This window comes from Eupeodes corollae, chromosome 3 (assembly GCF_945859685.1).
Source record: "Eupeodes corollae chromosome 3, idEupCoro1.1, whole genome shotgun sequence".
NCBI classification, from domain to species: Eukaryota; Metazoa; Arthropoda; class Insecta; order Diptera; family Syrphidae; genus Eupeodes; species Eupeodes corollae.
In genome coordinates, this window is record NC_079149.1 from 93,456,914 (window position 1) to 93,474,002 (window position 17,089).

The 17,089-nt window shown below is 33.2% G+C and overlaps 1 protein-coding gene across 12 annotated transcripts in view; it reads left to right on the forward strand.

Moving 5' to 3' along the window:
• LOC129948884 (CUGBP Elav-like family member 2) overlaps window positions 1-17,089 on the forward strand; it is a 434,239-nt gene that overhangs the window by 373,548 nt on the left and 43,602 nt on the right. For all 12 annotated transcript variants that reach the window (XM_056060028.1, XM_056060027.1, XM_056060025.1 and 9 more), the window contains one exon: window positions 14,320-14,466. In XM_056060028.1, coding sequence (XP_055916003.1) covers window positions 14,320-14,466 — 147 coding nt within the window. The remainder of the gene's footprint in view (window positions 1-14,319; window positions 14,467-17,089) is intronic.

Sequence of the window (17,089 nt, forward strand, 5' to 3'; positions counted from 1 at the left end):
TAAAGATAAATTCTATGACTTAATTTGTCAAATACGTTTCTTATGTCTGTAAAGATGCAATCGACTTAAGAGTATGAAACCAAACAAAAGGTGGAGAATTATAAAAAATAAGTGATTGTTGATTTTTTTCTTAAACCCTTGTTGAGTCTTCACATTTGAGAGAAAAACAATTTATAAAAAATGTCACAGGCAAAGGATTCAAACAATTTAAGAATAACACCCAATTTTGGTATAAGACTACAATTCTTAACTAATTGTAAATTGCCTAAAGGTGTCCATTTCACAAATTTATACTTGATTGACAAAATAGCATCATTTCAAAATGGCATTAATACTTTATACGATCTTCAATTGTTGGAATTTTTTATTAGATATCTTTTCGTTTAAAAGGTATAAAGTAAAAACTGCACAAGTGAACAGCTTTTTTAAACGATTAAATTACCCCATATTCGAAACACGCCTTAAACCTCGTTTATCACATCAGGTTTTTAACATCTCATAGGAAGCTACTGTAATTTGTCCGATTTGTCAAATTGAAAATTTCGACATTTCTCGATGTTTTAAGGTCCCTAGAGTCGAAATAAAAGATTTTTAGAAAGATGTCTGTGCGTGCGTGTGCACGTACCTTCGTACGTCCGTACGTTCGCTACGTTTTTTTCGTGTTCCATAGCTCAAGAACCAGAAGAGATCTCGATTTCGAACAATTTTTTTTATACAGATAATAAGGCAAAAAGATGCAGAAAGGGCTCTCAAGAAAATTGCGTGGGTGGTTTTTTTACCATAGCAGTTTAAAAAAAAGGTGGTAAAACCTAAATATTTTACGAACCAAAAACGCTAAGGACTTGAATTAAATCTATATATAAAAAAATCAATGCCACTTTTCGTTGTAATGTTATAACTCAACAATTTCTTTACCAGTTTGGCTGATTTTGGTCTTGAATTATTCGTGGAAGTCCAGAGAAGGTTTGTACGTAAAGAAAATTTTAAAAAAATCCTTGAAAAGGTGTAAAATCAACATCTTTCCTAACTCCAATATAGAAACAATTTGTACTAATACTTAAAGAAATCCCGATTGGGTGATTACCTTGGAAATGTACAACGAAGCTGTAATAATAATTGATGTGTCTAACGATTGTAAATAAAGGATTAGCACAGTTGTGTATGACTGCAACCAATCGTGAGATACATGATTTTTTTGATCGTGAATTGTAACGTGAGTAGGAGTTCAATTCTTATGATTTACATACGTTTATTTGTACAACCGAATATAATGATATCTTTCGTTCTATCATTGATTTTTTTAGCGACTATTCAATTGAAATCGAAAATTGCATTGGCACTTGCATCTTCGGGAATTGCTGCTACATTATTAGAAGGTGGTCGGACCGCACACTATGCATTAAAATTGCCATTGAATGTACGGGTGATTGAAAGTCCACCTTGCAATATTTCGAGCAATTCTGCTATGGCAAAAGTTCTGCGATTAACGTCAATCATTTTATGGGGTGAGTGCACAATGGCGAATAAAAAATCAATAGAAGCATTTAATCGACCAATGCAAGATTTACGCGGCAATCAACAGCTGTTTTGGTGGTACTCTGATTTTGCTGTCAGGGGACTTTCGTCAAATATTGCCTATCATTCCTCGATCAACTCCTGCTGATGAAATAAATGCCTGTTTGAAGTCATCAGTTCTTTTGAGATATGTACTAAAATTGACATTGAACATTAATATGCGTATTCTCTTACATAATGATGCAACTGCCCCTGAGTTATCAAAACAATTGTTAGAAATTGGTGATGGCAAGATACCAATCGACAGTACCAACGGATTGATCACTTTACCGAAAATTGTGTGTACAATTGCGCAATCTATAGATGAGTTGATTGAATGTGTTTTTCTGAATATTCTTCAGAATTAGAGAAATCATGATTGGTTGAGAGAATGCACCATTTTAGTGCCGAAAAACATTCATATCAATGACATTAATTTTTAAATTCAAGCGAAACAGCCAAATTTAGTAACGACATGTAAATCAATTGATAATGTTATGAATCAAGATGAGGCAATGAATTATCCAATTGAATTTTTAAATTCGTTGCAACCGGCTGGTATCACTGCATTGCTTGAATCTGGAAATTGGTTCTTCGATTATATTATTGCGAAACATTAATCCACCAAAACTGTGTAATGGCACCAGATTGGTAGTGAAAAAATTATTGCCAAATTTTATTGAAGCTACAATCTTAACTGGTAGATGAAAAGGAGAAGTGTGTTTGATACCGCGTATCCTTATAATTCCAACTGATATGCCATTTGAATTCAAAAGATTGCAATATCTTGTGCGTTTATCATTTGCGATGTTCATAAATAAGGCCCAAGGGCAAACACTTTACGTTTGTGGTGTCAATTTGGAGGAATCATGTTTTTCACATGGCCAACTTTATGTTGCCTGTTTCAGAGTCGGTACACCCTACTGTTTATTTATTCATGCTCAAAATGTAAAAACTGAAAATATTGTTTATCCAACTGTTTTAGACTAGAGTACGCATTTCTTTTTTTTTTTAGTTTTTAATCTTTGCTGATAAATATAATACATATATTATATATATCATTTGGGTTTTTTGGACTTTTAAATAGCTAGCAATTAAAAACATTTTTTGTTTGAATAAATGAACTCAATAATCATTTTTTATATTACTATTCCTCATACGTAGCGAAGCAAGTACCGAGCCGCTAGTAATATATAGTAACGTGCTTTCAAAGAAGTATATTTTTTGAAAAAAAAATCCTTTTTAACGGTTTTTTTTATAAATCAAAAAAACTTTGTCACCTCCAAAATTTTACGACTCAAATATGTTTTCATCTCCAAAACAATTTTGTGCAACGATGAATAATGTTTTTGACATCTGATAAAATTTTGAGAAAAATCAAATTGACAGTTTTTTTTATAAAAAATAAAAATCTAAAAACAAAACATTATTTAAAGTTGGTTTAAATTGAATATCGATTCAAATATCTTTTCAAAAACTTGATATTAAGGCTACAAACTTATTTTATCTTATAAGAAATATTGTTTCCAACATTCTGAAAAATGTTGAGAAAAACCGAATTGACAGTTTTTTTTTACTAAAATGAAAACCCTAAAAAAATTTATAAAAGTTTCAACTCAAAAAACTTTTCAAAACTTTGAGATATTGGCTTTAAGTTGCTTTTATCTTTCAAAAAATATTGTTGTCAACATTCAGCAAAACTTAAAAAGAAATGGAATTGACAGTTTTTTACAAATAATTGACAAAAGTTGGTAAAAAATGATTTTCGACTCTTATCAAAATTTTGAAATATTGGCTTCAAACTAATTTTATTTCTTAGAAAATATTGTTTTCGATATTCAGTAATTTTTATATAAAAATCCAACAATCCGTTTTTTCGTAAAAAATAAAATCTACAAAAAATAGTACGCAAGTTTGGTAAAATTGATACGAGTACATATAAACAAACTTTTAAGCAAGACAAATCGACAGACGGGATGGAAAGTTATCTGCGTGTCGCATCCCAGCCTCTTCTTTGTTTTTAATTTTGAAATTCAAAAATGCTTATAGAACCAAAAACAGTGTTTTTGGAACTAAGTAAAGGCATACGAAATTTGGGGATGATGTAACAAAACACAAATCATTGGTCTTGTTATTTTAGTATCCTACTAAATTTATCTAAATTTTCATTGTCTATTGGTCTTCACTTTACTCTAAATGAATTTTTAGGCAACTCTAAATTTAAACTTTTATGGTTTTGAAATTAATTTTAGGTACGCATTGTTAACATTGATTTTTAACAATCTGCACAACATTTAAAAATAAATAATTTTATTATTATTGTTATATTTTCCAATGTATTTCAAAAACGGATTTGTTGCAAGAATGAAACTTGCTTTCAAGTCATTTTGCTTTATTTTGTTAAACCCCTGTTTTGGCACAAAAAGTTAAGTGCTTCTTTCAGAATTTTCTAAGACAGGTGCAATAAAATAACTTATAAAGTTTTTTCGAAAATAAAATGAAATACTATAAATATTTGAATTTTTTAAATATTTAAAAAGAGGTTTAAAGATTTTGAAAATCATCATGCATTTTATTGAAAAAGTCTACTTCATAAAAAAACGTATTTTATATTTATGTATTTTTTAAAATTTTAAAAGGTAATATCTCAAAAGCCTTACGTTAGTAATTTTGAGGTAGGATTTTACTCAAACTCATCAAAATGCATTGAACATTGCAAGAAACAAAAGAATTTTTTTCTTATGCACAAATTTGTAAAGCTAGGGTGGTTAAAAGATTTATCTCATCTCATCACAAGGAATGATATATTTATAAAAGAAATCTCACTATAGAGTTGTGTTCCAAATTCACACCTACAAGTTTAAAGTCAAGTATTTAAACCACTATTTACACTACTCCACTTCGTATCCTTTAAAATTCAATAAATAACTTTGAACATTAGTTCTACAACTATTTAAAACATTAAAATTAATTTTATTATGAAACTAATTAAAATAATTCCGCAATCAGAAAAAAACTAAATTCTAAAAATCTCAATTAAAATTATAGTTGAAATTCCTAAAATCTTTACCATTTGTATGTATGTATGTTTAGTGTGTAGGTATAAGAGAACTAACAACTTTCATCTCATAACAGATTAAATAAAGTGAAATCATAAATATACAATCAATTTATAAAAATACTCTCTCAATTTAGTTTAATTTCATCAAGAATTTCAATAACATAGTTTGTACAACACGTAGTAAACTATGAATTTAATGTATGTATATGTTTGTATTCTCCCTCCCAAATCCCTATAATAATAACATAAATAAGATGCTTATTGAAGCATCAAAAACACACACCCACAGACATAAAAGTTTAAATAAACATTCTTTTTTGTTAAGAGGGGGAAAAAAAAGCAAAGATAAAAGATCGACCACTTAATTTAATGAAATATTAAAAATTCCTAGGCACAATCAATGCGGTCCGCATTTTGACCCGATTACAATCGTAAATGATATGTTTTTTTTTCTTCTTCTTTTTTGTAACTTTCTTTCTTCTTTTCTTTTCTATCTTCTTTGGTTTTATCTTACTAGCTCTTGAGATTTCCTCTGGATTCGTCCTTATTTTTATCTTGGCAACCTTTAACAATGAAAAATCGTTAGTCATTCGTTTTACAACAAACATTTTTGACCAGGAGCGGATTTTGTTAAATTCAAAAAAAGGAAGCAATAGAAAAATCAAGAAAGTCTTAACGTAGCTTAGGGGGGAGAGGGGGTGGTTTCAGGCTTCAATGAAGATTACAAACGACGTAAGTGATTATAAAGGAATTTCAAATAAGAGGTTTCATTTAAAAAAGCTTTCTACATGAATAGCTGTCACTTTTGGAGCTGTCATCTTAATTAAGCCATTAATAAATATGGAACGAAATATTTATTTTTATTGTTAAAACTCAAGACAAAAATGGTGTAACATTTGACTGTCGAAGTTAGCAACTTCTTGGTGTACAATTTGGAACTGTTTGGACAAGTTCATAGTGTAAAGAATCGAAACCGTTTGCTTCTTTGAAGAAAATCTGAAAATCTTCTAACAATAGCCATGTCGCTGAAGGTCTGTGACTTCCTGAGAACGATTGTAATCGTTGAAATTGGAATATATTTATGTGGATGACGTTGATGAGTCACACAATCAACAAACCTCACGAAGAGGTTGTCATAAATGTTTACCGAGATCTTAAGATTTAACACCTTTAGAATTTCTTCTTTGAGGCCACATAAAAGATGGGGCCTATGCCAATTTAAAGATTTGATATCTTTAAGATGGAATTCATGAACATGTCGAAAACGAACACTCCGAAATGTGTAATGTTCTTTTTTACAATATAATTAATATCCATTTAAATACTCTTTTTTGAAATATCAAGCTAGAAACTATTATTGTAAGGCCCTGTTTAAGAACCATTGAAACCTTTAAAAGGAATAGACACAAAAAATTAGGAAACCTAGAACCGAAACTTGACAATTTTCAAATTATTTAATTAGCTTTAAATCAGTGGATGTTAGTTTGCCTGAAATGTATGCTCCTGACAAGTTTTATCCCAAAACTCCTGCAAATCCTACCCTGACTATGGTACACTTTCGTCTTCCTGTTTTTTTTATATCATCGAAGAGAAATGAAATCTAATAACAACTTAGACAGAACTGATGGTAATATCGGCTGGGCAGGGGCTATAAAACCAACGATACTTTTACTTTAGATGCAAGAGGTGGAAAAAAGGTAACAAAAAAAAGGGAAGAAAGAAAGAAAACACAAAAATCGTAACTTTCCTTTCACATCCTTTTAGCCCAGATTGCCACTGTCTTTCAAAATGGAAAATGATAAAAATAAAAAAATACCAAACTACCCAGAACAAAAATTCTTCAACGCAAAATATTGAACGATTTTTATGAGAAATATAAATTTCATTTTATGTGTGCGGTGCTTCGTTCGATACTATGCAGTATACACGACTTTGACCTCAAAGAAAGGTAAGGAAAAAGTCAAAATCCCTAGAGCCCACAAGAAGGGTAGGTACACGGTATACTCTTTACAAGGCTAGCTAAGGATTGAAAAGAAATATATAAAGAATTCGAAATAAATAAATAATAATTTAATGCATCCCATCTGGTTTCTGGCTTTTTTGGCTTGACTGGCCTGAACCTTCAGACTATGACTTAAAAAAATACATAATAGTTAATACCTCCCTTTTACCACAAAAGGGAGTCAAAAATGACATAAATATGGGTTTTCAACAGAAGTATGTCCTTTCCTTTTAAAATTTCAAGCTCTTAAAAGCAACGTAATGTATTTTATTTTTACGACTTATTGGGAAACACCAGAACTTGTAGGCTCATACCTTTAATGACAGAATTACAAAGCTGAAACTTCCTTTATTTTAAGGACATTTCTGCAATTACTTTTACTTTCACGACATGTTCAAGTTGAACTGGACCCATTCAAAAGGAAATCATTGTTTTATTTTTTTTTAATCTATAATGAACACTCCCACACACAAAAGGACGACCCACACTTAAAGAAGGAGAACAAAACAGTGCAGAAATTAAATATGTAATTCAATTCCCGGAAGCATTGAAATAATAATATCCTTTTCCTCTTTCAATGAAATTATTTTAAATCTGTATGATGACGATGATGATGATTCAAGTGATTTTGCATGTAGATTTAATAGTACAATATAAATTGAAAGCTAAGGAATGTCGAATGTCCTGTCGTGTCCAGTATCCAGTATCCATGCGAATTCAAAGAGGAAAAGTAAAGAAACGAGAGAAAGAGATTATATTTTTCAATCCTGATGGTTGGTTGAGTGCAAGGACTTTCTTTTTTCATTATTTCATTTTGGTCTTCTTCTCCTGATGGCACATTATTTTATCACACTGTATTTTTTTTTTGTTCTTTCTCTCTCCATATCGAGAATTGAAAGTTCTTCATTAATAACTTAGAATTTAATCTTCTTTCATCGTATACAAGCTGAGTTTAGTCGAGTTGAGTAAGTAGGTATACTCGAAGTAATATTTTTCTCTTTTTTTTTTTTTTGAAAATTTCAATTTCGCTGTAAAAAAGGACGATTTTTTTAAACTTCTCTCGAGCGTAGTTCTTAGAATAACTTACCAACTGAAAAGCAATGTAAATTGCTACATTTGAAATTTTCATCCAGTAAGTTTATATTTATACAGTGGAGATTGGCCAGAGTCCAATTTGAATAGCCAGCGCAGCGCCAGGAATGAGTTAAAACTGATTTTAGTTTTCTAATTTCCAAATTAAGAAGAATTGAGAAGTAGCACAATTGGGGATAGGTAAATGAGAATATAAACTGTTAAGCTTAATAAGCTAAAGTAAGTTTACCTAGAAATGACCTATAAATTTTGAATATAACAGAAAGGTTCCTTGAAACTTGTCATTCTTCATCGTTCTATTTTGAAAAAATACTTTTTTATAATTTTTATTTCTAGGAATTTTTGAAAATAAGTTTAGTTAGATTAGTTCAAAATTAGTTCCTTTTATGTGAATGGGAGCAACATCAATTGTGAAAGTTAATTTAATTAAATCAAATGTACAGCCTTAGAGATTGCACTCCACAGTTTTGAACTTCTTCCATAGTGCTTTTAGCAAAGTTTTCTTAAAATTTTACACTTTAACTTAAACTTGGGAATCATCCCAAGAAATAGACGTTATACAAATAAATATATCTTCTAATTCTGACACTAAAATTATCCTTCATTATTACTCAGTAACGCTAACCATTCACTTCACCAGTATCATTTGCGAATTGATAAGTTCCAATCATACTGTTGGTCCAAAAACCACTGGAGAGGCTTTTTGACAATACATTTTTTAAAATGCAATAATTCTACATTAAAATATTGCTTTCGAGGTAAGACTGGACCTCATATCCTGAGATCATTTTCTTTTTATGTATTTACGACCTAAATTGTTATAAAAAATATGTTAGAATCACATTTGTAAATTGCATAATTCCAAGGTTTTCGTGAAGAAATCACAAACCACAGTTTTTGTCAACACTTTGTGCTACAGATTATATTATTCTTCACATTACCAACTTATCCCAGCAGTGCATTTTTCCATCAAAGCCGAGAAGTTTCTCTGACTGCCAACTGTTAGAAGACCTCATTAAATTGAAGAAAGATGGTATTAATCAATATGATATGAGCATGCCACGTACAATTGACCATGAGAAAAACATGCATTTTCCAGATTGAGGCTACAAATAGTCAAGGACTGGCCCTGTGATTTGTTGATCGTCATGGCGAAGCTAAGACGAATCAGGAATTGAATTCGTTACGATCATCGGAATCCTTGGAATAAGAACTTCCTCATCTTTAAATTTTCCTTTAAGTATCGATGCATGAGTCACATTGCTCATCAGTTTTCTTATCGCCAAACGCGTTCATATTACAGTTTTGGTTGGTTTAAATTTCTAAGCATGATGACTACCGAGCCAACTTTAAGTTTTAAATTGTGCAGTGGTAAACCAGGCCCATCCAAGGAGTTTAAAAATTTAATTGGATAATTAGTGGCTTCTTCTTCGTTTGTTACACAGTCGATAGATTTGAACGATTTTATTTTGAATTATAAAATTGAGGTCATCTACATCTATATTTTAGCGGTCAAAATTGCTCACTCACTTAACCATTTAGTATTTTTGTGGTTAGCAATGATATCCGGGAATACGTTGTTGTTAATCTCGTCTTTTGATGATACAAAATTGCAAAAATTTGGAGGAAATGAAATCAAACCGCTCGATTTGTCAACGGCCATTACCGATAGTCAACAATGCAACTCCCATATTTACAGACAGTTGAAGTTTCTTTACATATCGCCACAGATTTGATGTTTGAGGCAAGCGTTTATTTCGTTGGCAGCAGTAGATCTTGGAATGACTGGTAGTGTTTGTAGGAAATCGCCAGAAAACAAAATCATTGCACCACCAAAACATCTCGAGTCATTGAGCAGATCTTTTAATGTTCGGTCTAGTGCTTCCAATGCGCGTTTTTGCGTCATTGTCCATTCGTCCCATATGATGATTTTTGATGGTACTAAAACTTTGGCCATTGCGGAGTGTTTCGAAATGTTACATGTCGGTTGTTCAGTAGTTTGAAGTTTTAATGGCAATTTTAACGCTGAGTGAGCCGTACGGCATCCGTCTAACAATGTGGCCGCTATGACATGAGGAATGTCTTCCGCCATTTCCATCATCAATTGCATTAATCAGTGTATCATAGGCTTCCCTCTGCTTAGGATTCAACAGAGGTAAATTCGTTTGAACTGATTGCATTAGTTCATATGGATCATATTCATGTTCATGTTCCAATTCTCTATTAAATGCGTCATTCATTCCGCAATCTGGCGCTGGCATTTCTAACCTAACAAACAAACTGCCGCCCATGAGGTAACACATATCTTCTATCAACAGCAAAGTCTGGTTATGGATCTCCTCATTCACCTCAAGATCAGAATCTCTTGAGCTGACGCGAATTCGATGTAAGCCAGCAAACTTCGTCCATTGGACCAATGCAAACTTAACGATGCAAGCTGTAGTCGATAGTGCAATCCTACAGAAACACTGCTTGATTCAAATCAATACTTAAACCATTTCTTCTTCGACGACTATTCCTCGATGAGCTCGATGATTTCTCGTTTCAACCTAGCCGTTTCACGGGCTGCCTCTCTTTTCTCTTTGTTTGAGAAGCACGAATTAAGGCCCTTCTTTGCTCAATACTAACGCGGCGCTGTTCTCGTGCAATTTCTCGTTCTCCATCAGATAATTGACTCGCGATAATCCGTCGCCTAATTGCATTACGGCTTCGCTGGGAAAGATTAGATCTTCTAGAACGCGGCATTGTTATTAAAATGTGCACTCGCATAAAACCACCAAATATAATAACAGTGCCTGAACTTTCGAGACATAGACAATAGCTCAAAGAGCATATAACCACTACGTATGAAGAGCTTATCAAGAAAAATCATAGACAACCTATAAAAATTAATTAATAAATAATTTTCGAAAATTATTGTACCTGAACTTTGTAGACACTTTACAAAAAATAAATTACTGAACGCAAGCATGATGTCTTCAGAAAAAATTAAAGTTGTGGCTTAAAGGTCTCAGCAACCAGGCCATAATCTGAAAAAAAAAGTTGTTACACTATTTGACAGGATTGGACAACAAATTTTTGACATGCAATAAACAAATCAGCATCTATTGAAATGATTAACTATTCATTACACCTATCGAGTTTTCATTGTTTTTAAGATGTATTCTGCTATTCGGGACGCAAATAAATTCAACAAATCAAAAACCATGGCAATCGGTCCAGCCGTTCTCGAATTATATAAGTGTTGTAACAAACACGACTTTCTTTTATATGTATAGATTAGTAATTGAATGTTTTCCATTACAATTACTTATTTTTACAAGTACATTATTGAAATTGAAAATTTTAATAGGTTTCTGGAAGTTCTTGAGTGAAAGCATTTTTAAATTATAATCAAGAAAATTAAAAATAAATAAATTAGTTGGTTTAACAGGCCGTTAAGAGCTAAAGTCTAGTGACTTACAACTCTCAACTATTTCAGTGTGTGGGTAATGTACTCAGGGAGGGAGGGGGACCTACAGTTTCAAGCCGAATCCGAACGGCTCATTTGAGAAAGCAAGAGTAGCCGTGAAAAAAAACTTTAAATGACACAAGCATCAGGGATTGAACCCAAAACCTCTGGTTTGTCAGTCTAACGCACTTTTTTTTCCAAATTCATTTTTATTTATTCAATCCTTAACCTATCTTAAAGCTAGACAAAAATTCATAAAACTTGCCTAATTATCCATAACTTACAACTAACTTAATGGTCCCATACGGACACTCTAAGCTAAACTATAACAAGTCTAACGCACTAACCATCATACCATGATGGCTTCGACTTAATTTCATCTTATAGAAAATATAGTTTTCGACTATAAATTTTTACAAAAATGAATTCATAATAATTAAAATCTAATAAACAAACTTTACAAATTTTTTAAAAATTAAAGTTCGGTTCTAGATATCTCGTGACTTCAAAATAATTTTATTCTGTGCTTGATTTTATTCCAAATCCAATCTGTATTTGTTTATAAAGGGTTTTCAATTGGTGTGGGAAGATTTTGACGCGCCATAGCGGCCATTTTGTTATTTTGACATCTGTCAAACCTTTTGTTTATTCGTTTGGTATTTATTCCAAATCATCATGGCAAGTTACACGATTGAACAGCATGTTCAAATGATAAGACTTTATTATCCAAATGAGTGTTCGCTAACGGAAACGTTGTGCACAATGGGCACATTTTACACAGTCGACTCTTGATCGTTTGGTGGCCAAATTTCAGACGACCGGTTCAGTAAACATTCAGCCAACACCCATACGTTTAAGGAACGCAAGTTCGGCCGAGAACATCACCGCTTCGCGGTCCGTGAAAGTGTACAGCAGAACCCGAGGCAGTCTATTCATCGTGCTAAAAGAAACAGCTTTTGCGATAGCAAATTCTTGGTGGCACAGCTTACCAACATGCGCAGCCACAAAACTCATATGGCCTTCACTGGACCTAAAGCGCTCTAAAGTCTTGTTATCTCAAAGGAGACTTCATATAAGCTCCCTAATAGGTGTCCTTACAGGACACTGTCTTATAGGCAGACACGCAATACGACTTGGCGTAGCCTCAAATGACTTCTGTAAGAGCTGCATGGACGAAGAAGAAGAGGAAACAATCTCTCATCTCTTATGCATTTGCCCTGCTCTTTCACCCAGACGCAAACTTCATCTGGGGGACTACTCTTTTGATAATCCCAGTAAACTAACTAAAAAGGATATTAAATATCTTCTTCGCTTTATAAAAAGCTCAAAATGCTTCGACTAGTTAGAAGTAATTCTCTAGATTCATGTGGTATCACAATGGGCCTTTCTCTTGGCCTAAGTGTGTGGATTCTAAATCCGCAGCCACGTTAACCTAACCTAACCTATTCATCGGCGTGTACAAGAACTGGGCCATTCGCAAACTTCAACTAAACGACTTTTGCATCAGGACTTAGGCCTGCACCCGTACATATCCAACTGGCCGAGGAGCTCAAAATTCATGACCATAGACAACGCCGTTTGTTCGCTGACAGGGCTTCGAATCGTTGGCCGAAAAATCGTCTTTAGTGACGAGGCTCATTTTTCGATGAATTGCTGTGTTAACAACAAGAATTGCATGGAGAGCACCAACCCACACTAGGTTCACCAAGTGATAATCCGGCCGGAGTAATTGTTCCGAGCGCTACATAACGATGATAACTAATTTCTTAAGGCCCAAATTGAACCATATTAACCTAAACGACATGTGGTTCCATCAGGACGGTGTTACGTGCCTTGATTTGAAGGTAACGTTATCTCTCTCAGGGATGATGTGAATTGGCCACCAAGGTAATGCGATTTGGCCCTGCTTAACTTTTTCCTGTGGGATTTCTTGAAGTCGCATGTCTATGCAGATAAACCACAATCGACCATCTTAAATTTAGACGAATCTATGCGGAAGACTCATAGAAAATTGAACCACTTGTATCCGTGCCACCGTAAGAAGCTGAGGCTGGCATTGAAATAATGTCATATTCCACACTTAACATCTACCAGCCCTTATTGGAAAACCCTTTTTGAGAAATGCAAGTTTTCAAGAAATTCTACTAAAATTGGCAAAAATTGGTTTTCCACTTAAAATCTCGTTAGCAAAAATAGATTTTCTAATCAAACTATTTCATCATATGGAAAATACTGATGGTAATTTTAAGTTGATATTTTAGAAAAAAAAATCAAATGATAACTTTAAAAAAAATCATTTTTTCCAACTCTGTTAAGAAATTTCCTTTTTTGTCAGTGCGTGGCGTATGTGGAATAATTCGTTTATGATAAAAGTTTTGAATATCGGAGAAAGTTTTTTTCCTGATGAAGAAATTTAATCATCGCGTTTATGACCATTTTGACTTCCTGTTCAAAGCAAATCTGTGGTTTTTAAGAGCAAGGATTCCATTTTTGGTTCGAAGGATCTCTCTGAGGTTTTCTTTACATACATGTTACATCATCATATATGTATATTGTAATACAAAATTCTTTCTAGTTCCTATTCTTTCTTCGTTGTATCGTAATCAGCCCTGGAATAGCAGTAGTCTATCACTTCAAAGCCAAAGCACTTGTTTTCAAAAAGAAATTAAAAAAAACAACCTTCCTTTTCTCTTAACTTCCTTGTTTTGGTTAGATGTTTCCATTCTTATTTTGTCTTTTTCTTGTCTGTGTGTTTACTCAAGTCAAGTTGTTATGCTGTGTCTTGCATGAATGTGTGTGTGTGAGTGTTGATGGTTTTCTCGTGGGTTGTTGCACAAATAGCTCAACTCTGTAATATCGTCTGTACGTAGTCGTATAAACCCATCTACCCCACTCATCAAGCCTCCTTTGAGTATACCCTTTATGTCACAAAAAAAAAGGAACAAGCTCTTCTTCACTAGTGCGGAAGTTAATGTCTAACCCGGCAGTGTGTAAACATTTGTTTTTTTTTTACTTGTTTGGTTCGTTGAGCCTTTTGTTTGCGCGTATAGCCACAGATTTTGTTTAAACTTATTTTTATCTCCATTAACCGTGATTTTAGTTTTATTAACTTTTATGTTTTTTTTTTCTCTATCTTCTCTATCAACCATTTTAATATAGGGTCGGATGCTAATTCATTAACATCAGCGTATATGTCATCGGCCGCAGGACTACCACAATTTGGTAGCACAGCTTTATCCACATCACCATTGGCAAGTGTGGCATTAAGCACAGCAGCAGCAGTTGCTGCCGGAAAACAAATTGAAGGTGAGTTATATTTATTAGACTTTGTGTATGATGTGTCTATAGCAGGTTCGCCATTTTGTTATGGCTATAAATTGTGCGTGTGTTTGTGAAAAATTGTGAAAATGTGCGTGCATTAGAGACATATACGTATGCTCCTCTATGCAACGCTACTGCACTGTTCCCTATATACATATATACCGCATCGGCCAGCTATAATCCACAGTAATTAAGCAATTTATATCCTCGCGCTAACACTGTGTGTGTACATCAATCAATCTCCATATTTGTATGTATGTAACTATGGCCACCTTTAGGTGATGTGTATGCGAATAGTGGAGCAATACTTTAGGTTTATTGGTCCGCATGCTGTTGCAGCATCAGCATCAGCACTAGTATAGTACCTATCAGCAGAATCAAGTAAAGTAGCACCGGAAACAACACTTTTAGCGTATGTGGGCTCACAGGACGCTTCGCCTCACCTCGGCTGCTTGATGGTGCAATGGGTCTATGTTGAAACTATTGAATTAATGTTTTATCCTGGGGATTTAGTGTAGGGCTACGCCGCACCGCGCCACGCCACGCTATGCCTAGCCACACCAAAGCTATCGAAGCGTGTACACGCGGATTAAATAGAATGTGCAAGTATGCTGAAGGCCTGAGGTTTTGCATTGTTTGCATATCTATAGGTACCTATAGAAGTGTCGAGTACTACAAGTAGTATATGCAATTCATGCATCATGGTGTTTTTGGTCTGGGATGTGATTAAATTGAGAGATGGGTGATGTTAACTATAATAGAGAGCGAACGGGACAGGTATGAAGTACCTGCCTAGGGCCTACCTGAACTTGATGATGTCTGGCACTGGCGGCGGTGCGCCGTGTGGCGCGGTGGCGTGGCGGAGTGGCGTATACAATAATAATAGAGATTTGAATGGTTTTTTGAATTAACTGCCAACAGTGCGTGGATTTAAATCTCAGGGCACAGCAGAGCCATATATATGTATGAAGGGACATTAAGCAAGTAGATTTATTATGATAAGATTAACTCTTTTTTTTCAAGGTAGCACATCGTCGCTTCGTTTTGACAATATAAAATCGACATCGAATGTCATGTAGGTGCATAAGGCTTACAATTTAATTTCAAAAAAAGTAATTCCTAGGTTAATGGCAGACAAGAAGTCATTTCATATATTTTATAAAATATGCTTCGCAGAACAAATTGAATGATGGGTAAATTGTAATATTCGACTTATATTAATCGGTGATTAAGTATTGCAGCTTTCATTTTTGTTTTTAAATATTTATGTTTATACGATTTTATATGAAAAAGTGGACATAAAATAATTTTAAGACCCAATTTTGGAAAATTTTAATCGAACTTAAACTCATTTTATCCTCATTCAAATTTAAATCGTCATTAAAACAAGGAAACTTCAAATAAAAGCTATAAATATTTTATTTTTTATATTGAAAAAATGAGTAAACATTCAATATATTTACTGTGAGCCAATAGTGTGTATTAAAAAAAGGTCCTATTTTATAATTGAAAATATGCATTTAATGCATAACTTAACATTAATACAAGATTCTGGTTATATTAAATATTGTTGAAATATTTATAAAACAAATTGTATTACTAACTTAAATAAACGCACACAAAAAGGCATCATGTTCAACGCTTCTACCATAAGAGTTAGTTAATTAGTTTCGAGTGTCAACATCGAGGACCATTTCATTCTTTATACTAACGTTAACAATTCTTAATATACATATACTTAAAATCTTAAAACTTTAACTAGACTGTTGAAAAATATTAATTTGAGTTTTCATTCAATACAAGAGTAAAATTTATTATAGATGTCAATTAATTGATTTAAGGGGCTATGTAAACCATAGTTTGATCTGCTAAAATTAGTATTCAATGGTTTCTGGAGGAACGACTAAAACTAAAGCTTAAACTACCAAGAACCGATGGTGATGAAATTTGTCCGGTTATTATTCCAACAATGAAACAAAACTGGAAGTACATCCTTTTATTTGTCAAAGAAGAAAGATTCATAAGAGGAAGTCTTTGTGAATAAGGCGGTAATGTATGAATATCATGAGACCACGGAAGGGATCGTAGACAAAAACGCATAAGTCTTTTCTGAATTGCTTCGAGTCTTGGGACTTGTACGGCGTAATAAGGTACTGGTCTCACAAATGAAACAAAAAGTAATTTTGAAACATATGGATCACGGAAATCACAGCTAAATCTCTTTATAAATCCCACAACTCTATTTGCTTTTTTAGCTATGAAGTTAATATGTTCATTGAATGTTAGTTAAGGATCAAAGACAACACCCAAGTCAGAAAATACATATACTCTACTTAAAGGACAAGAATCGAACATGTTACTAAAAACGATTGGTAATTTTTGCGTGTAAAACTCATGGTTTTACATTTGCTAACATTTAAAACAAGACGATTATTATTGCACCATTCCCTGAATAATATGAAGTCTAGTTGCAAGAGAAGACAGTCAGATGTAGAATTATTTTTTTTTTAAATTCGAATGTCCCCAGCATTATATTAAGACAGACGAATTTTGTATGATCGGAAGCAAGTCATTTATAAATAAAACAAATAGAATAGGACCAAGGTGA